Source organism: Papaver somniferum, chromosome 4 (genome assembly GCF_003573695.1).
Source record: "Papaver somniferum cultivar HN1 chromosome 4, ASM357369v1, whole genome shotgun sequence".
NCBI classification, from domain to species: domain Eukaryota; kingdom Viridiplantae; phylum Streptophyta; class Magnoliopsida; order Ranunculales; family Papaveraceae; genus Papaver; species Papaver somniferum.
The window spans coordinates 156,179,894-156,201,230 of record NC_039361.1 but is presented as its reverse complement, the minus strand read 5'-3'; the positions used below and the strand labels follow the sequence as shown (position 1 = coordinate 156,201,230).

General features: G+C 38.8%; 3 protein-coding genes across 3 annotated transcripts; 1 reads left to right on the top strand and 2 right to left on the bottom strand.

The window, feature by feature from the left end:
* Positions 1-1,132: 1,132 nt before the first annotated feature.
* On the bottom strand, positions 1,133-2,207 carry LOC113273333. Its single transcript, XM_026523072.1, has 2 exons — positions 1,948-2,207; positions 1,133-1,871 (listed from the first exon to the last, which is right to left on the bottom strand). Exons 1-2 carry the CDS (start codon positions 2,205-2,207, stop codon positions 1,133-1,135), a joined length of 999 nt encoding a protein of 332 aa, XP_026378857.1.
* A 7,847-nt stretch (positions 2,208-10,054) lies between these two features.
* LOC113274396 (cytochrome P450 CYP749A22-like) lies at positions 10,055-12,378 on the top strand. The gene is made up of 5 exons (XM_026523797.1): positions 10,055-10,482; positions 10,563-10,786; positions 10,899-11,131; positions 11,230-11,605; positions 11,846-12,378. Exons 1-5 carry the CDS (start codon positions 10,185-10,187, stop codon positions 12,269-12,271), a joined length of 1,557 nt encoding a protein of 518 aa, XP_026379582.1. The 5' UTR covers positions 10,055-10,184; the 3' UTR covers positions 12,272-12,378.
* A 6,434-nt stretch (positions 12,379-18,812) lies between these two features.
* On the bottom strand, positions 18,813-20,877 carry LOC113273332 (non-specific phospholipase C6-like). Its single transcript, XM_026523071.1, has 4 exons — positions 20,673-20,877; positions 19,791-20,597; positions 19,379-19,555; positions 18,813-19,240 (listed from the first exon to the last, which is right to left on the bottom strand). The coding sequence occupies exons 1-4, from the start codon at positions 20,875-20,877 to the stop codon at positions 18,942-18,944; spliced, it is 1,488 nt and encodes a 495-aa protein (XP_026378856.1). The 3' UTR covers positions 18,813-18,941.
* Between the last annotated feature and the right edge of the window lie 460 nt (positions 20,878-21,337).

Genomic DNA, 21,337 nt, shown 5'->3' with positions numbered 1-21,337 from the left:
TACATGAGACCCATTCATGATAATATTCGATTAGGAAAGGATGAGCCCGAAGGCTTTGATCCAATGAATCGATATAATCATCCCCATTTAAGGTACAAGACAAATATGTGAACATTGTTTGTGAACACGTGGATGCCTCCGTGATTTATGTGTTCACAGTTCCCTTTCAAAAGATACCAAAACTAAGCTCTTTAGTCCCGAGCAAGTCTGGGTAGAGCAGAGATAATATCTCGTGAAGATCTTATCTCCAAAGTATGGCTAAATTTCTACGCCGGTACGCCTGCCTGAGAAACATGTACAGAGACAGTAGTAAATCCTTGGCACATTTCGTGCGGCGGGTGAAATAGTAGGGTTTACGTGTTCACGACCGTTAAATTAGCATACCCACTATATCCATGTCCAGGGCTACATGGAGGAGTCCTCCTTTTCACGATCCTACTGCCTTCATAGTTACGGGAGGGATTCCCCCTTCATAATATGCTAGGATGGTTTTACGTGTTCACCATTTCGAGGGACAATAATTGATACCTTCTCGATATATAGGCACATGAACCAAACGGGTATTTTTCGAATACGAGTCTGAGAAGATGTTGAAGAGGTAGTTGGGCTTGTTGTCACCGGGCGGAGCGGAGAGCCAACCAGTATCCAAGGACAAAATACCACTCATACACCAACACATATTGTCCATCAAGAAATGACCGTCTCTAGTAGAACAAGCCAGCCAAGGCTTTTAAGGCCAGGCGATCACGAGAACCGGGCACAAGTCGTTCCATGCGGACACGCTGTGCGCGAAAAGACTATCTTACCAACAATAGGTAAGATTAAGAAACAAACAAGGGGACGCCATCGAAACCTTTTCGGTGCATGGGCAGCACAGAAACTGTAAATGGGTGCCAAAGGCAGGCATGAAGAGGTATTCGGGTTTTTCGTTCACCACTAGGGGCGGGGAGCCAAAAAACACCTGGAAATCAAATACCACTCATACGCCAACACGTGTTGTCCATCGAGCAACAACCGTTTTGGAAAGAACTAGCAACTCATGCCAGTGGTGACAAGAGAAACACGATCTCCAGACATAGATCATTCCGAATGGACATGTTGTGCGCGAACAAACTGTCGAAGACGGGCCAACTCAAACCGGGAACAAAAATCCTACCTCTTTCATGCGGGTCGCTGCTCTCCACTTCCGTCTATCCAATGCATCTTCCTCTGTTAAATTATGTTTCTCTAAGTCACGCTTCACCCACTCATCCCACGTAAGTTTAGGTCCACCTCTACGTTTTATCTGACCCTCAGCTCGCAAAATGTGTTCTATTCGAACCGGTGCATCATGAGGTCTTCGACGTATGTGCCCAAACCAGCGCAACTGATGTTGGGTGAGCATATCCTTGAGTGTAACTACCTTCATTTTCTTGCGAACGTATTCATTCCTGATATGATCATGCCTTCTGTGTCCGCACACCCATCTCAGCATATGCATCTCAGTTGTGCACAGTTGTCTGGTGTCCTGGTCCTTAGTCACCCAGCACTCAGTGCCATAAAGTATCATGGGTCGAATCGTAGTTTTGTAGAACTCTCCTTTCAACTTTAAGGGGAATTTCCGGTCGCACAAGTCACCTTTATCCAATATCCATTTTTCCCATCCTTCTTGGGTCTGATGTCGAATGTCCTCTTCAATCCCACCATCGCTTTGGATTATCGAACCCAGATATTTAAAGGAATCCTTTTTAGGCACTAGTTGTCTGTCGAGCAAAACATCCCCAACATTCGGTCTGGGATCGTCGAAGTCGCACCTCAGGTATTCAGTCTTGGTCCTACTGAGTCTGAATCCCTTGGATTCAAGAGTTTGTCGCCAGCATTGAAGTCTCCACCTATGTATTGGACTCGCCAATCAGCACCATAGCATCTGCAAAGAGCATACACCATGGGATCTCACCGTGTATGTACCTCGTTAATTGATCCATCACTAGAGCAAATAAATAAGGACTCAAGGTTGATCCTTGGTGTTGCCCTATCTTGATCAAAAAATCGCTCGAAACTCCGTCGCAAGTCCAAACACCAGTGACATCTCCCTCGTACATATCCTTGATTAAGTTTATGTACTTCGGTAGTACTCTCTTCTTCTTCAGCATCCACCACAACACCTCTCGCTGAACTCTGTCATATGCTTTCTCGAGGTCAGTGAACACCTTGTGCAGATCCCGCATTTTTTCCCGATATCTTTCCATAAGTTATCTTACTAGGAAAATTGCCTCTGTGGTTGATCTTCCGTGCATAAATCCAAACTGGTTATTCGTTACGCACATTTTCTCTCGTAGACGACAATTGATAACCCTTTCCTAAAGATTCATGGTATGACCCATCAACTTAATACCACTGTTTTTCGAGCAGTTTTGGATATCCCCTTTGTTTTTGAAGATTGGCACGATAACGCTTCTTCACCACTCAATAGGCATCTGATTTGATTGGACAATTTTATTGAACAGCCTGGTCAACCAAACTATCCCTTCATCTCCCAGACATTTCCGCACTTCGAAAGGGATGTTATCAGGTCTCAGCGCCTTCCCACTTTTGGTCCCTCTTAAAGCTTCTTTCACCTATGTCACAAGGATGTCTTTGAAAATAGAGTCATCTCTCGTGCTTGTTGGGTCGATAGGGACCCCAAGATCGATTGTACGAGTATCGCCTCCTGTGTTGAAAAGTCCGTCGAAGTACTCCTTCCACCGCTCTTTTATCTCTGCATCTTCCGCCAGAACTCGATCTTCTGCATCCTTAATATATTAACCTGGATTATATCGCGCGTCTTCCTCTCCCTTAGCCGAGCAATATTGTAGATATCCTTCTCGTCCTCACTCGTGCTAAGGTTATGGTAGAATCCCTCGTAAGATCGTGCCTTCGCAACGCACACCGCGCGTTTTGCCGGATTTTTAGCCGCCTTATACCTCTGTAGGTTCTCTTCACTTTTATGCGCCTGGGCCTCCCTGAAACATTCTTTGTTTTCTTTGATAGCTTGTTGCACTTTAGTATTCCACCACCATATATATTTAGGGTGTCGTTTTCCACCTCCTCTCGATTCTCCTAAGACTTCCACCTTTAGTTGTTGAACACGGCTAGCGGTTTGTTTCCACATGTAATCTTCCTCACCTTCCTCACAGAGGATACCGTATGAAAGCACTTTTTTCTTGAAAACTCGTGACTTTACTCCTTGACATTCCACCATTTAGTTCTTGGTGGGATACTGCCTCTTTTCCGTTGGTAGCCTGAGAGCATGTACTTGTTTTTCTCGTGCCAAGGGTGTATCAATCAGGCTCATGCCGTACTTTCCTTAGGATTATGCAAGCTCCGATAACTTACATATAGATGTGTCTTACTTTCGAGGTCATTCCCACTCCGCCATTGGTACATGCCTAAGTCGAACGACTTGATAGGAAGTATGTGCATCCACTGTATGGCATGCAACTTGCCTCATCAAGTCTGGCCACAATCATATCTTGCATCAAGCGATCGAGCTTAGATGATATGAGGGGCCAAAGTGCAGGACCGGCAATGTTGTAGATCATTGTGGCTGCCTACGTACCCTTCCCTACTTTAAAGGGATCAAGCACAGACCGAAGTTCATCCTCGAAGGGACAGAAACTTAAGCCAACTCGTTTGCAAGGTCGTGGCCTATCAATAATGGTAACGGCCTGGTCCATATAGGTCGTTCCGTCAAGATGCACAATGATTATGCATTATCGGGTCCATAACATGGCATAGTGATGCCTTCGCATCATCATATGCCACATTGGAAAGGTTACGGAGCTATAAATGAGACTTAGGCATCATCTATACTCTTCCGGCTAAGCTATGAAGCTTACTTGTGCATGGTCCGCATATGCACCTTCAACCGACTACCCCTTCCTATATATGTTAACTTGCAATTTCTAAAAGTTAGAATAGGGGAGCAAATTGACATGATTACTTCACTATTCATAAGCAATGATTGTGTAATGATTGCGCGATACTCGTTCGACCAGCCCTTTCTGGCCTGATGCACAATGATTGTGCAATATTGGTTCTAACACAATAGCCTTCATTATGCGCAAAAGAATGCACTGCAATGCTTTAGGCCATCCACCCAACTAGCCTAATGCATCATTTGATGCGAGATTTGGCTCTTGGCCAAATGCCAAACATAATGCGCCATTTTGGCGCGGTATTGGCCTTAAGCCAATCTATCTCTTACCAACCAACGGAAGCTTTGGATGAAGCTTCATCTTAGACCATGGCGCATCTTTTATCATGCGCCATGTTACGACCTGTTCAGTAGGCACCCCACGATATGCACCATCCCAATCGTTTATGAAAGTCGTAAACGAAGACATATCACTCGTCTGGTGGTAAATGAAAATTCCAATCACTAGTCCACCTTCTGGATGATCATTGACATTTATTTGAATGTATGAAAACACTTTGTCACTGGTTCCGGATCCAGACACATAATCAAAGCCGTGGGGGGCGCATGGCAAGAATTGCTTAGTAAAATGGATTCTTGAGTCTTGGATAATCTGAGACATTCCACCACTGATATCATGCACCTTAGCTTCTGAATAATCAACCCCGCCGTCAATACACTCGATTAGATCGCCTTTGATCCTCCCGGATAACGTATAGTATCTGGTAAGAGTCTCGGAAAGAACTGTTTAGGTCTTGATAACATGCTTGGATTGTTGAGTTACAGTTATCTCTGTCTATTGGGTAGAAGAGAATAATAGGAACATAAAACCGAGGAGCCTTTTGATCAAGAAAAGATAAGCTGAAAATCCTAAGGTGATGTGGAGTCGGTGAGGATGGTTTAATGCTCTCTCTGGAAACTACTTCAACCTTCATTTTCATTACAAAGGCAGTAAACCTGATGTACGTTCATGTGATGCGTCAACCCTGCAATACACACATATAAAAATTTGGTGGGGCATCTAGGGTAGCTGACTATTTAGTGTTTTTTAAGGCTGGGTTTGGTAATGCTTTTATTTTTCCAAAAAAACTTTCAAAACACATATATATCAGTAATTTTTGAAATTAGTATTCGGTAAGAAAAAAAAAACGTTTTCTAGCCAAAGCACTTTCCGAATTCCTCAATTTTTAAAAGTTAGGGTGGAGAAGTTTTTAAAAGGTACAAAAGCATAAGCTTTGGTCCCACCTAAATTTAATGTTTGATTTACCTTTTTTATCTCTACTTTATTTTATAAATGAAATGTTATCCTTAAATTTATATACAATCAATTTTTCATTTTTTAAATTTTATTCTTTAAATATTATTATATTTTATTTTCAAACTATTTTATATATCATTTTATTTAATTAGTCAATAATAAAAATACAATCAAATATTAAATAATCACTTTAATTTAGTTTGATTTTTTGTCTGAAAATATATATATGTACATATATTAATATATATTTAAAGACGGACGATCCATGGACACTCTTAGATGGACAAGGTCGGACAAGATTTGCGCCATTTTCTCCGAAAAACTCAAACGATAATGAATTTAAATATAATATTTTATTGATATGTTCTGATTATAAGACTTTATGTTCCTACCAAAAATGAATGCAATTCGAGATAGGAAACCAGACCATCTATCGATCTTAATTTCAACCGTTGATTTTGAACGGCTAATATTCATAGGGGTAAATGATGGTTTTATACATCTCGAATTGTGCTCATTTTTTGTAGGATGTAAAGTCTTATAAGAAGAATATACCATCAAAATATTAGACTTAAATTAGGGGTGGCCATTTGCCCCACCCATCCACGTGGGTACTCATCCCGTTCGGGCAGGGATTTACCCGCATAAATGGGGATGGGGTTGGGTATGGGTAATACCCGAGAACTAATCTATGGGGATGGGTCGGGGACGGGATACAAAATCCCCGACACATACTCGCCCCATAGCTTTCATATTATAAGGGTTTAGACTTTTATGCAATAATTTGTATCGAATTTGCATAGTTGTACCACTTGGTCGATCTTTCTTTCATTCAATATTTGCATAGTTGTACTTAGTCGATCTTTATTTCATTCAATATATTCTTGATCGTTCTTATATATTCATCACTTTCGCTTCTTTGTTGTGATCAGACACATTCTCTGGAAGTTGAAATAGAAAATGATGCAAACAGTGAAACGGTTAACTATTGATGGTGGATTTTAGTTCAGGGCTAAAATTGTAAAACCAAATTTAATGTGCTGACATCTTGCAGAGGGTAAAGCCGTCTAATAAATGATGAGTGTAGAAAACCTCTTCGCTTTATTTATTCGAACCAATTCAATATATACATGAAATTCACTCAGAATGGTGCGTGCAACAGCAATCCCAAATATTCTGTGAATCTTATTAGCATTATTAATTAATGCATGATTCGCCTGGTATTTTCCATGTTGTGTTCTCAGCCAAACTCTCATCGTTGACATGACATGACGATTAAGTGTTCACTCTCAGCAAGGTAGCATGAATCTCCTGAAGTGCTAATATTGAGATCTGCATGAAATACCCACACAGGCTACATCACTCTCTGACAAAGAGAGTCTCGTGTCGAAGCGCTTTTAATTAAAGACAGCTCGATCGAACATGTTTAATTTCCTTAAGGAAATCTAAACAGTCCATATCAGTCTTAGAAACGATCACAACCACACAATTTGGCCGCGCAATCTAACAAGCCTAGCCAAACCTTAGCGGAAATAGGCAATCATCGTGATGACCACCGGCGGTCCTACTAATTCCCTGACCGACCGGACCTCACCCCATACATATCTCATCGTTGTCAAACGCCAACCTTAAGCAGGATGGTCACGCTGTTTGGAGAAGCTCGATCGAGCATGGACTGTACAAAACAGTCTTAAAAGTATCGCAACCGTCCAACTTTGCCAGTTTGGTTGGACGACTTAGATTGCTTCACAAATGATTAGGAAAGTGCTAGCACGTACACTGGCGTCTCCGTTTTTCCCTCACTTAATCGGTTTGCCCACGGCAAGGCTATAGGGCAAGAAAACGCTTGCTCAAACTATAGGGGGCGCGATGCTTCTAAACTCTAATCTTGGGTCGTGGAAGTACACTAGCGTCTTAAATCGATCACAACCATTCAACTTAGCCAGCCTATTTGGATGACTTAGATCGCATTTTGGACCATCACGAAGGTGCACATAAGTTCACCATCAGCCCAATATTATCGCCACGCGATCGATTTCCCCAAGGGAAGCCAATGGCGTGTCAAACCGCTTGGTCAAACTCTTGTGGACGTGGTTGTTTCAAAACCCTAATTAAAGGTTTACGCAACACGCTTCTGTCGTAAATTGATCACGACCATCCATCTTCACCAGCCTAAAAGGACGGTGTAGATATAGATTCAAGTGGTCCCAAAAGTGTTAACATGTCCACCATTGACCCACCTTTACATGTGACTAATCGGCTTGTGTAAACCCGGGCCAGATGTCTCGAAACGCACCCCCTAAAGGTGTAATGTCACGCGGTTCTCAAACCTTAATTTGCAGTTTGCGGAAATATATTTATATCGCAAATTGATCATGACCACTCATCTTCGCCGGTCGAATTGAGTGGCTCAGATCTGATTTTTGATGGACTAAGAGATGTGAGTATGCACGCCGGCAGTTCATCTCCATGCATACTCGATCGGTCCGTGTGAATCAGCACTCAGTGCTTGGATTCAATTAGCCAAAGTAGGGACAGCCACACGGTCCCTAAACCCTAAATCTCATCAATGGCAGTGCGCAACTGCCGTAAATCATCTTGTCCATCCAGCTTTTGCATGCATAATTGGACGATGAATATTTACTTCCAGCAAGCTTGCAAAGCAGCATGACAATCCCCAACCGCCTTTCTTCCACATGGAGTGATCGACCAAGTGATGGCTTGTTTACACAGCCCTCAAACGAACACCCAAAGGAAGTCTGGCATGCTGCCATTTTAAGACGCTCAATCCACGACTTATTTAATCAAGCTTTAAAACAACGATGCTTCATGCATATTGATTGTTTTGAGATGCTTAAAAGCAATGCATTACATGCATCGAGCACGTACGATATTTTATGAACATCAATTAAATAAATTAATTAGTTATTTAACCTAATAGCACCGTATGCTATTTTTTGCGGCAGGTCTTACTACTTGACCCACTCATTTAAGGCATCAAACATGTCACAAACTGGGGATACTTACTGGGGTATTGGTCTGGCGGTTTGCAGCGTGCAACGCGCCCATTACGAGAACGTGTCAGGAAAAGAGGGACAGTTAACGGTGATGAGGGAAGTGGGAAAAGATGTGATCGTGTGACAATCATCATCCCTACACGACCCCACTACTGCATCATTTAACTTCCTCCACTTCCTACGAAATAAGGATTACAATCAAATGACTTGTATAAATAGGTTCTTCGACCTATTTTCAAACAACAGAGAAAACCAAGTTATTGTTAACACCGTATCCAGAAAACACCTAGAACTGATAGCTTAGATTATGCAAGCCAGTTCAATATTCTGATACAAGTCATAAACAGCCAACACCTTCACAATCTCAACACCTTCTTCGCTTCCCTCCCTAAGATCAACCCCATCTCCTTCATTTTGGGACCGAAGCAAGTCTGGAACGATCATTTCTTGGTTTATGCCAGAATTGTACAAATGGATCTCTCGAATCTAAAGTACTCATGTGCAGTGCATTTGTTTAGGGTTTAGATTCGTTTATCATCCACACACACACCCAAATTTACCAAAACCAGCAGAAACAGTTTTCACCCATAAACATTAACATAGATGAAAATAGAATGAAAAAGGAAAAAGTAGATAAATTAAATAAGTCATTTAAAGATTCTTTTTTTCACGTTAATATGAATTTCTGAAATTTAAAGTTTTAGAATGCATTAATCTTATGTTATTATTTTTGTTTGAATCGTATTTAAGTTTTACTTATAAATAAATTGATGTATTAACTCAGCGTTATGGGTAACCTACGAAAAACTCGTTCCGTATGGGTATTCCCTATACCCGTCCCACCCCAATTCATGTGGGTAACGGGGCGGGTATGGGTATTTTTTTAACGAACGGGGCAGTGACTGAGATTGGCATACCCGCCCCATGACCATCCCTAACTTAAGTTCATTACCGTTCGGATTTTGCGGAGAAAATGGCGTAAACCTTGTCCGACCTTGTCCATCTAAGAATGTCAATGGATCCTCCCTCGTATTTAAAAGTGGTTAAGTAAAATAATTTTTTTAACGATCATAAATTCATAATAATTGACAACTAGTAAACTTGATATTATATATATTTATATTTAATAGTAAAAAATTAATTTATTTTTTAAACCAATAAAATTTATTTCTGTCATTTGATACAACAATAATGGTTAAATCTTTTACCAACATAACTTGATTTATTTTTTAATCAGTTTTAACATCAATTTTTTTTTACCACACGTCTAACTGCTTTTTTCTCACAGCACAGCAACGCACAGCAGAAAAATGCTTTTACAAAAACTACAGCAACACCAAACTAAACCTGATTTTGCACCCTTCTTTATTAATTAAAATCAACCGACAAGATTCCTTGACAGGCATATATGAACCGATGGTATACAAAATATCTCAACTCTCATGTAATACACAGCTTGGTTGACTTTCTTTAATTCGTTCGCAGAAACAGTCGTCGTGGGATCAAACTCAGTAAAATGGTGAAAAACTGGGCATACTGTTAAAAAAAATAATGGGCATATGATACAATGCGCACATTTACTGTTACTAAGTGCTTACCTCGTTTCCAGAACTTTTAGTGTAGAAATATTTCAGGTGGTTGTGCATGCCAGACGGAATCATATGACATGTCTGTAGATATTTAAGAATTAAAAACCTGACGACCCATATAAAAACAAAACCATGTAATGTATTCTCTAAACATTATTTGGCAGGTAACAAACACACGTAGCATTCATGACCTGTAGTGGTACATGCTAGAGTTTGACAAAAGGGGAGTACTGTCCTGTTGTTGTTATTTGCTAGACCTCTATGTGAAAGTCTGTTAAATAAGTATATATCTAGACCAGAACCTTTCTTGAATAGGATCATAATCAAGTTTGTGATCTTAAAAGTTCTTAGACTTGATTCAGATTCCTAAACTAATTAACTGTGCCATGTCTGTTTCTGGGATCCTAGAAACATTTGTATTGGTGGTTTCAACTTGTTTCTCTCTATATCTCCTCTTTGCTCTAATCAAATTCCTTCACAGAGTATGGTTCAAACCGATTTACATACAAAGAGTGTTCCAGTCACAAGGGATCAAAGGCCCTCCTTACAAATTCTTCCATGGGAACACCAAAGAAATGTTCAATATGAGAAGAGAATCCATGAGTAGACCACCTTTGAAGTTGTCCACACATAACGCCTTAGCTCAGATTCAACCTCATATTCATTCATGGATCAGATTATATGGTAAGTAAATATGCATGCTTCCTGAACTAGTTTATACAGGAGATCTATTCATTTGTACTTATATTTTTCATTTGCAACAGGAAAAACTTTCCTCACTTGGTATGGTACCAGAGCGCAACTTATTGTTACTGAGCCCGATCTAATCAAACAGATTTTGAACAATAGAGATGGAACATTCACTAAAAGAAAGATCGATGGCTTCATTAAGAAGATATTTGGAGATGGACTTGTTACCAACCGTGGGGAAAAATGGATCAAGAGTCGTAAATTGGCTGACCATGCTTTTCATGCCGAAAGATTAAAGGTACGTACGTATGCATGAGAACTAATAATTCACATCTGTTATATATGTAACTTAAATGATCACCATGAAATGTGAGTTTTGTTGCCATATTTGGTATGCTTGTTATGGTCAGGGATTGGTTCCAACCATGGTGACGGAGGTTGAAATAATGCTGGAAAGGTGGAGACATCATGAAGGGAAGGAGATAGAAGTGTCGAAAGAATTCAGACTTTTAACAGCTGAAGTGATTTCAAAAACTGCTTTTGGAAGCAATTATATGCAAGGGAGGGAAGTTTTCGATCGTTTAACGAAGCTGATTTCGATATTCTCTGCAAATTTTAATAAGTTAGCCTTACCAGGTTTTAGGTAACTATGAAGCATCCAATCTACTTTTACAAAATTCGTTTGCCGTTTCTTTTTTCCCCTTTAGCTATTTTTGATATATTTGTTGTTGTTGTTATTAGAACGCGTGATACAATCGAATCCGACAAGCTTGAAGAACAAATGCATAACTCAATTCTTGAGATAATAAAGGAAAGAGAAGAAAAGATGCGACTGGGAAGTCCTGATGGGTATGGAAACGATTTTCTTGGATTGCTAATAAAAGCTAATCACGAAGACGACGAGACCAAGAGGATTACAATACAAGATATGATCGACGAGTGCAAGACTTTTTACAATGGTGGTTATGAAACAATGACAAGCTTACTTGTATGGTCATGTGTACTTCTAGCTGTCAATACAGATTGGCAAGAAGAGGCAAGAAGGGAGGTAACAGATCAGTTACAGGGCAAGAAAATTCCCGTTCCGTATGATAATTCCCTCGCAAGATTAAAAAAGGTTCGCCAACAACTATTTTCCTTATGTATGGCATATATATCACTTCCTAAAGAATCATGCAACCTTAGTTTCAGTCAAAGTGATATTTTTACTTTTTTTTCATTTTTGCCTAAAATAAGACAAATTTGAAAAGTATAAGTATTACTTTACCTGAAATGGAAGGACTATTTATTTACAGATAAACGTGATTCTTTTTGGAGATAAATTTTGATTCTTGAAATTATTTTCTTTTATTTGTAGATGAACATGATTCTTTATGAATCTCTACGGCTTTATCCTCCTGTCGTCAATATAATGAGAATAGCTTCAAAAGAGGTAAAATTCGGGCAGATCATTGTTCCTGCAAATACAGAAGTGGTTATTCCACCTCTAGCACCTCACTATGACTCAACAATTTGGGGAGAGGATGTTCATCTTTTCAAACCAGAGAGGTTTTCAGAAGGTGTTTTGAAGGCTACAAACAATAAGCTAGGTTTTCTTGCATTCAGTTCAGGACCTCGAATTTGTGTCGGTTTGAATTTTGCAATGAATGAAGTGAAGGTAGCTCTGGCCATGATTTTACAACGCTATAGTTTTACTCTATCACCTGCTTATATTCACTCTCCAATTCAAGGGCTTAGCAGTTGGCCACAACATGGAGCTCAGATCATTCTCCACCCCTTGTGATTTATTGCTGAAAACTTGACTTAGTATGAGTTTCAAGTGTCTTTATTATGTGTAACAATCAATAATACATAACTTCGGGATTTTTTTTTATAGCGGATAAGATGTGATACAGCGAAATTTATAAGAACAAAACAAGAATCCTATTATTGGAGCTGCAATGATGCAACCTAATATTTTTTTTGGGCTGCACCGGATTATAATGTCTAAAATTTTGATATCGGGGACCTAATTTATATAAAAGTTCAGAAATGCCCCCAACTAATATAGGGTATTACCTTATTTCCCTTTTATTAACTAATATAATTTAATTAAAAACAAAAGAAAAAAAAAAACTAAATCTAAATCTAAATCTAAATCAATCTCTCCCATAGTCTCTCTTCTTCTTCTCTTTTTCTTTCATCTTCTTTGAAGAGACGAGGGTACCTAAATACACCAAAATCTTTTGATTTATCCGCTTATAAGTCTTTTACTGAATGTGGTCGTCTATGGACAGAGTCGAGATAATACAACAGATTCGATTCACACTTCGTTTGATCGTCTATGGATACGAGATCGAGACAATACAACAACAAGGTCACTTGTGTGATAAAAGATCGAGACAAATATGACAACAAAGTGCACTTGATAATAGGTTCGGTAATAACCGAAGCTCTATAAGATCAATATCAAGTGTTATAGAACTAAAGTGCAAGTGCAACTTACTTTAATTATAATAAAACAATTATAGTTAATGCGGAATAGTATAGTAAATGGCACAGAAATATTTTATTAACGAGGAAACCGCAAATGGAGAAAAGCTCCGGGACCTAGTCCAGTTTTGCATACTCTCAGAATTAAGCCGCTATACAAAATCTAATACCAACTTCGTATAGTTTTGACCAAGCAGACTATCCCTAGCTACTTAGTTCCGCAGTATCCCTGCGTCTTCGACTTCTAGAGTTACGCACGTGAACAGGAAATCTTTTTGGATCGTATTCCAAACAGCAAAGGAAGAATCTGTTTGGTAACCACTCTAATCAATCTTGCTAGAAGATATGTGAGTTGTTGACAAAGGCTCTTATGTTTAATCTAATAGAGTCCTTTGTCTGGTTAGATCAATCTAATATTGACTACCGAAATAATGAATTTCTAGATTCACAATCAATCAATATAGATCTCAATGAGAAACTATAAAGTGATGTTGATCTTACGCAACTAATCAATCAATTATATCAAAGATAAACTGATTCTAGTTGGATCCCAGTCGATTAAGGTTTGTGCACTAAATCCACAAGATACGAAAACTAATACAAGAAACTTTTCGTTGAGGTTTGGCAGGATCGCTACGTACGAATGAGACAGTGAATCTGTAACTTTTATTATAAGGAAAAAAAAAAAGGCCAATCGGAAGTGTTTGGTTTGTGTCACAGTGTGACAGTTAGAGTTATTACTGCATGGTAGTTAGATTAGTTACTGCAGAGTCTGTTATTATTAGTTTAGTTGAATGTCCAATCCAGTGTTGATTGGAGGAATAAGATTGTGACACGTGTGTTGCATCCATTGAGAGAAACTCTTCTCTATATATCTAAAATTTAATGAAGTTTTACTTTTTTGGCTGCGCTACTAAAACACAGATTTAGGACTGAGTTTCGATTCAGGAGGTGATTCATCACCATTTTATCCAAATTTCATCCATCTGGTTGACTAATTATTGTAACTATACAACAATTGGCATCAGAGTCGTTTCATTCCGCTCAAATCGATTCAATTTTTTTTTTTTAATCATGACCTTAAAGGATGTCGAAGCAGATGTTGAGAAACTCATGGGATCTTATGATAAACTTACTACAGAGATGACGGACGTCCATGAAGCAATTGATACATTAAACAAGAAGTTTGACACACTGCTGAAGTTTTTAGAGAAACCCCAACAAACTCCTGAGAAACCGAGTGGATCTCAATTTGAGACTAATGATAATCATTCTTTCATTCTTAACCCGTCACCGTTCTATCATTCTTCTCAATACAGAGTCCCAAAGCTGGATATCTCGAGATTCGATGGTGACAACCCGAGGGGATGGATTCAGATGAGTGAAAGGTACTTTCAAATCAATGGTACTGAATACCATATGACGGTAAATATTTCGCTATTTACTTGGAAGGTAAGGCCGAAATATCGTTTTTAAATTTTCAAGTCAATCGAAATCGCATTACATGGTCAGAATTAGCCACATATTTAATTGCCAGATTTGAAAATCCAGTTGAGGAAAATTTTGTGGGTAGCTTAAATAAACTGATTCAACTCTCAACAGTTGATGATTATTATGAAGAGTTTGAATCTTTAAAATCCATAATGTTAAACATGAATTCATCTCTTACTGAGGCTTATTTTTGTTATGAGTTTTCTGAGTGGACTCAAAGAAGAAATTGGTAAGTCTCTGTCCATGTTTCAACCTGAGACTCTTACTGAAGCTTTCTCACTAGCTAGGTTTGAAGAACACAAGGTCAATATTGCAGCTGCAGCTACCAAACCATTCACTAGATTCTTCAATACCTCATTTTCTTCAAACAGACAATATTCCTCACCATCCTTTCTCCCTAAACTCATTTTAACTTCAGCTAAGTTCACCCCTCCAATACCAATGTCTTTTTTCACCCCTCAATACAATCCTACCACTGCAAGCCCTTCAATTAAAAGACTCACTTTAGAGGAAAGGCAGAAAAGAAGTGATCAAGGACTTTGCTACAATTGTGATGTTTTTTATAAGCCAGGCCATATTTTCAAAGGCAAATAGAAGATATTCATGTTACAAATAGAACCTTCTGATTCACAGGAGACAGAAAAAGAGGAAGAAGTTTTTGAAGAAGCTTAAGAATCATCAGTCCAATCTGACATGGAAATTTCCTTACATGCTCTCACAGGCACTGCTACAGGGGACGCAATAAGAATTCCTGACATTCTTAATAATCACGAGGTCTCCATTTTAATTGATTCAGGTAGCACAACTATCTTTATTGACAGTACTTTAGCTTTTACCTGCACCATTAGTCAAATTGTTCCTATGATGGTCACTGTTGCCAATGGTGAAAAAACTGTCAGTTCTAGTGCGTGTCCTCAGCTACAATGGAGTATGCAGAGACATAAATTTGTAGAAAATTTGAGAATCTTACCTCTGGGTGGGTGTGATATTGTACTTGGAGCATACTGGCTCATCAAATTAGGTGATGTACTTTTTAATTTCTCTAAGTTGAGCATTCTTTCAAACACCATAATGAGAAAATTACACTACAAGGTGCTCCACCACACACTTACCTACTCATGATGAGTGGTGCAGTTGTCAAAAAATTCTTTTCCAAAACTACTCATGGAGTTGTAGGTTTTTCTATTTCTTCCACTCCTACACATATTACAACTCCTGCAGCTCTATCCCTTATCAAAAGAGTTCAATGATATATTTCATGAACATACCCAACTTCCACCTCAAAGAAGTATGGAACATAAAATTCCATTGCAACCACTTTCAACACCTGTTAACCAAAGATCTTACAAATTCCCATACATTCAAAAATCCACAGTCGAGCAAATTGTACATGATATGCTTCAAACTGGCATAATTCAACCTAGACACAGTCGTTTTGCTTCTCCAATATCCTCTTGGTCAAAAAGAAAGGAAATTCTTTGAGGTTTTTTGTGGATTACTAAAAACTCAACAGCATCACCATTAAAGATAAATTTCCCATACCAATTGTGGATGAATTATTGGATGAGCTGAAAGGGGCGATAATCTTTACAAAGATTGATCTTAGAGATAGCTATCACCAAATTAGAGTTCATGACCTGGAAATCTTCAAAACAACATTTTGAACTCATCAAGGGCATTATGAATTCAAATTTATGCTATTTGGCCTCAAAAATGCTCCTGCTACATTCCAAGCATTTCAACCTTATTTGAGAAATTTTGTTCTGGTTTTCTTTGATGACATACTTGTTTACACCTCCAGCATGACTGAGCATTTAGAAAATTTGAAAATTATTTTTTCTCTCCTCAGACAACATCAATTATTTTCTAAGTTGTCTATAAGTGTTGCTTTGGACAGCCTTCATTGGAGTACCTTGGTCATATCATTATAGCTGACGGTGTTTGTGGTGATCCCAATAAGATTGTTTGCATGCGGAATTGGCCAGTGCCTAAAACCATTAAGGAGCTGAGGGGATTTCTGGGACTTACTGGTTATTATAGGGAATTTTTGAAAGGATATGGTTCCATTAGTAAACCAATAACAAGTCTTCTCAAGAAAGATTCTTTTCTGCGGAATTCTGCTGACACCACTGCCTTTGAACAGCTCAAACATGCAACGACTACTACTCTCATTCTGGCATTACCAGACTTCACTAAACCATTTAATGTTAAGAGTGATGCTAGTGATAACTTTCTGGGTGCAGTGTACGGAAGACCAATTTCCTTCTTCAGCAAACCATTAGGTTCAAGAGCTCAAGCACTTTCTACTTAATGAGAAGGAGTTTCTTGCCATTGTCATGGTTGTGCAAAGATGGAGACAATATTTACAGGGCAATAAGTTCATTATCAAAACTGATCACCAGAGCATCAAATATTTTCTTGAGAAGAAAATAACTACTCCTTTACAACAAAGATGGTTGATCAAACTTCTAGGCTTTGATTATGATATTCAATACAAAAAAGGATCTGACAATGTGGTGGTTGATGTTATGTCCAGAAGACCTGCTGAATCTGGTGCTTGCCACTCTTTTAGTTCTCTATACACCAACATGGGCTCAAGAAATTACCAACTGCTATGTCAATGATGATAAGGCCCATCATCTCATTTCACAACTTTTGCTCAATCCTGCTAGTGCCCCACATTTTTCTTATCAAGATAGAGTTTTGAGATACGAGGACAATCTCTACACAGGAGTGGGAGGCAATATCAAAAACAATCTTCTTGCATCCCTGCATGTTTCGGCCATTGGTGGTCATTCAGGTATTCAAGCAACTTCTGTTAGAGCTAGAAGCCATTTCTATTGGAGAGGAATGCATAGAGATATTATACTTTTTGTTTTTCAATGTGAATTTTGTCAAAGAAATAAAAGTGACCACACAAATATTGTTGGATCACTCCAATCTCTCCCTATCCCTGAGCAAGCTTGGCAGGATATAACTATGAACTTCGTAGAGGGTCTCCCTGTCAGCAACAGGAAAAGTGTAATCATGGTGATTGTGGATAAATTAACCAAATATGGTCCCTTTGTGGCTCTTCAACACCCTTACACAGCTGCTACTGTGGCCAAAGATTTTCTCACTCAAGTCTTCAAACTTCATGGCCTACCTTCTTCCATTGTGTCTGACAGAAACAAGGTCTTCATAAGCCACTTTTGGCAAGATTTGTTCAAAGCTTTAGGGACAAGTCTCAACTTGAGCAGAGCTTACCATCCTCATACACATGGTCATATTGAAAGAGTTAATGCATGCTAGTAAACTTATTTGATGTGTCTCACAGGTCACAAGTCTAGCAAATGGAGTGAGTGGTTAGCTCTGGATGAATGATGGTACAATATCATCTATCACATCAGCCTCAAGATATCTCCATTCCAAACACTTTATGGGTATGTACCTCCTCACGTGGCTTTTCCTTCTCAAGTTACTACATCAGTTGAGGCAGTAGAAGTTTACCTCAAGGAAAGAGCAGCTCTTTTTTGATGTCCTTAAAGAATCTCTTCAAAAGTCACAAGAGAGAATGAAGTTATATGTTGATCAGTAAAGAAAAGATATTTCCTTTGAAGTAGGAGAAATGGTTTATTTGAAGCTTCAACCTTACAGACAAGCTTCTCTGTCCTTGCGCAAGAATTTAAACTCTCCTCTAAGTTCTTTGGCCATTTCAGGTGTTACAGAAAATTGGACCAGTTGCTTACAGATTGGAGCTTCCTTCTCATGCTCGCATTTATCCTGTATTCCATGTCTCTCAGCTCAAGCAACATATTGGACGTAAGCACACTCCCTCTCCTACCTTACCAATTGTTTATCATGAAGGTGAGATTATAATGGTTCCTCAACAAGTCTTGCGCACTCGCACCATCTTAAAGGGAAAGAACTTGGTCCGTCAGCTTTTGATTCAGTGGACTAACTCGTCACCGGAAAACGCTACCAGGTAAGATATTTCAAATGTCAGAGCTCATTACCCAAAATTTATCCTTCAGGACAAGGATCTTCTTCAGAGGAAGGCAATGTCACATTGTGACAGTTAGAGTTATTACTACATGGTAGTTAGATTAGTTACTGCAGAGTATGTTGTTAGTAATTTAGTTGAGTGCCTAATCGAGTGTTGATTGGAGGAATAGGATTGCGACACGTGCGTTGCATCCATTGAGTTTTAGCTAAGGTTATTGATTGGTATAATCCTGTAAGAGAAACTCTTCTCTATTTATCTGAAATCTAATGAAGTTTTACTTCTTTGACTGCTCTACTAAAGCACAAATTTAGGCATGAGTTTACATTTGCTTGACTAATTGTTGTAACTATACAACAGTGTGGTGCATAATGATAATTATTTGGAACATGTTACTATTAACCAGTGTGCTATTGCGTACCATAAGATTTATAGTACATTATAAGGATTACCATTATGTAAATTAAAGGAAAAACCAATTAAACACAGCACCCATGAATGGGTATTTTCAAGGGTGAGATTTGGATCTAGTAGTGAGAGATGATCTCATATCTACAATAGCAGATTCTTGAGCTCCCAGTTTGACAGCTTCTTTACTCGCTCGGAAAAATCTAGATATAGCCCCCTTTACATACTCATTTGCCTCCTTTACACTCATCTTTTCTCTCGTGTCATCTCTAAAGCTGCTCAGCATATGATCCCCATTGAGAACTGCAGCTAATTGTACCAATTCGCTTTGAAATTCAGATATGGCACCATCTTCATTGGCTTCTGTGGTTCTCAAAGGAGTCGCATCAGGTAGTACCTCTGCAAAATGATCTCGATATGTTAACAAAACAAATTAATAGACTTTGTTGTTCTACATGAGATCAATATTTTACCGAATTCGAATATGAAATATCTAAATGGGTTTTAGTTGTGCAAGCTAAGTAGAAAATAAAAAACCTGGACAATCTGTTCTTGGTGCGGTTAACTCCCCAACCACCTCCTCAAATGTACCAGCCCAAGCATCTCTATGTGTCAAGAAGTTGGATGAGAGGTTGAACATTTTCTTTATTGTTGCAGGTATCGAAGAGTGCTCGAATTCTGAGTTTGGAGCAGGTCCTTTCGGACCACTAATCACTGCAATAAAGAAAAAAAATTGTTCAAATACCACACCTAAATCAGCACAAAATACAATCTACATCATAACTAAAGCTAGTACCATTTTTTTAATTTTGTGTTTATAGCAAGCAATTACCTTTAAATAAAATGCAACATGTAAAACCAGCTATAGAGGATCCATTTCTGAATCCAATACAATTAAATTGTACGCTAAACATAAAACTGAACAGTTAAAACAAGAGCAAATAGTTACCGGTTCCTTTTTTGATCCAAGGAGATACCATTATGGTCGGTACTCGGACTCCCAATCTGTCAAATTTGAAGAAAAATGGAGCAGGGCCAGTGTTACCATCAGGATTAGGCACATTCTCATAAGGAGTAGTTACATGATCATAAAAGCCACCATGCTCGTCGTACGTGATAATAAAAAGGGTTTCGTTCCATTGAGGACTAGATCTCAATGCCTCGTAAATTTCCTTGACAAACTTTTGCCCATTGGCGACATCATGAGAAGGATGATCATCGTTAGCAGGAGCTCCTATTAAATCAAAGTATCTCGGCTCGATCACAGTTAGGCTAGGCAACTTCCCCTCACTTGCATCCTTCTTGAAACTCAAATCGAACTGATGAAACTTGGAAATATACTTGAGTTTCCGAAGGTTCCTATAAAATAAAGTAGAGGGAACGGTTTGGAAATAGATCCCAAAATCCATTCCATCTTCACGGAGAGAATCAAATATAGTTTTTTGTGGGAATCCCATCAGTAGTTGCTTCTTGACATGACTAGTTGCTCCATGAGATGTTCCAGAGTAAACAAACTGCCTATTGGGTTGTGTTGGTCCCGGAAGCGCACTAAACCACCGATCGAAAATGGCGAATTCGCTCACCAGTGAAGCAAAAACAGGTACTTTTTCAGGTCTAAACCCTTTCATTACAGCTTCAGATAATTCAGTGGACATTGTTAATGCTTGTTCAACAAAACCATTCATGGTAGGAGTTGATGAGTTGGAGCCGAAAACTTGATTACGTATGGCTTGGAAAGAGTGACCAGGATCCGGGTCTACAAAATGAGCATCATCGGTGAAACAAACTGATTCGGATGGAGATTTAGTTGAAACTGGATTACATTCATTACCTGTAACCCCATTGATATTTGGATTAATAGTTTTCTTCATCCATCCTATCATATGATCAAAAGATCGATTCTCTAAAACCAACACTACAATAGTTTTGATGGGTTGTTGAGCTGCAGAACCAGGAATTGAAGATTGGAAAATGAAAATTATAGTAAGAAGAAGAGTGAAATGAACTGAGGGTCTAAGAAATCTGTGTTTCTCCATTGCGAAATTTGTGTCAAGATAGTGAAGTAAAATGTCCTAGATATACTATGAAGATTCTTCTTGGTATATTTATGGAGAGCTCATTTTGGCAAAAAATAATAAATGCGGTGGATTCTCCGTCCTTGTTACCTGAAAAAGTGCATGCATGCTTAAAGATATGATCCCATTCATAAATATAGGTGGAAAAGTAAGATTTTCTTTGTGCTGGACAATGGGTCAGTGCACCAATTCAAACCCGGACCGGATTTCTAAGTTGAATTAGTCTGAATCTTATCAGTTCAAAATGCAGGGAAATTAGCAAAACGTGTTTCCTGGTTACTAATCAGGATGACAAGTTTCGTAACAGAACTAAATTATAGAGTGGGTAAACCAAGGAAAACGTTATGGGGAACCAAGGGTTTTCTATGGGCACCTGATGGATTTAGGCAACCGAGAGATCGCCTTCCCCGTCGTTTTCTAT

What these genes read in the sequence shown, in the direction of transcription:
- LOC113274396 (XM_026523797.1), top strand. Translation starts at nt 10,185, where the DNA reads ATGTCTGTTTCTGGGATCCTAGAAACATTTGTATTGGTGGTTTCAACT. An exon ending in TTCATGGATCAGATTATATG is followed by an intron (nt 10,483 to 10,562) that starts GTAAGTAAATAT and finishes CATTTGCAACAG; the next exon opens with GAAAAACTTTCCTCACTTGG. An exon ending in CCCTCGCAAGATTAAAAAAG is followed by an intron (nt 11,606 to 11,845) that starts GTTCGCCAACAA and finishes TTTTATTTGTAG; the next exon opens with ATGAACATGATTCTTTATGA.
- LOC113273333 (XM_026523072.1), bottom strand. Translation starts at nt 2,207, where the DNA reads ATGCGGGATCTGCACAAGGTGTTCACTGACCTCGAGAAAGCATATGAC. An exon ending in GTGATGGATCAATTAACGAG is followed by an intron (nt 1,872 to 1,947) that starts GTACATACACGG and finishes TCCAATACATAG; the next exon opens with GTGGAGACTTCAATGCTGGC.
- LOC113273332 (XM_026523071.1), bottom strand. Translation starts at nt 20,877, where the DNA reads ATGGAGAAACACAGATTTCTTAGACCCTCAGTTCATTTCACTCTTCTT. An exon ending in TTGGATCAAAAAAGGAACCG is followed by an intron (nt 19,556 to 19,790) that starts GTAACTATTTGC and finishes TCTTTATTGCAG; the next exon opens with TGATTAGTGGTCCGAAAGGA. An exon ending in ACCAAGAACAGATTGTCCAG is followed by an intron (nt 19,241 to 19,378) that starts GTTTTTTATTTT and finishes ATCATTTTGCAG; the next exon opens with AGGTACTACCTGATGCGACT.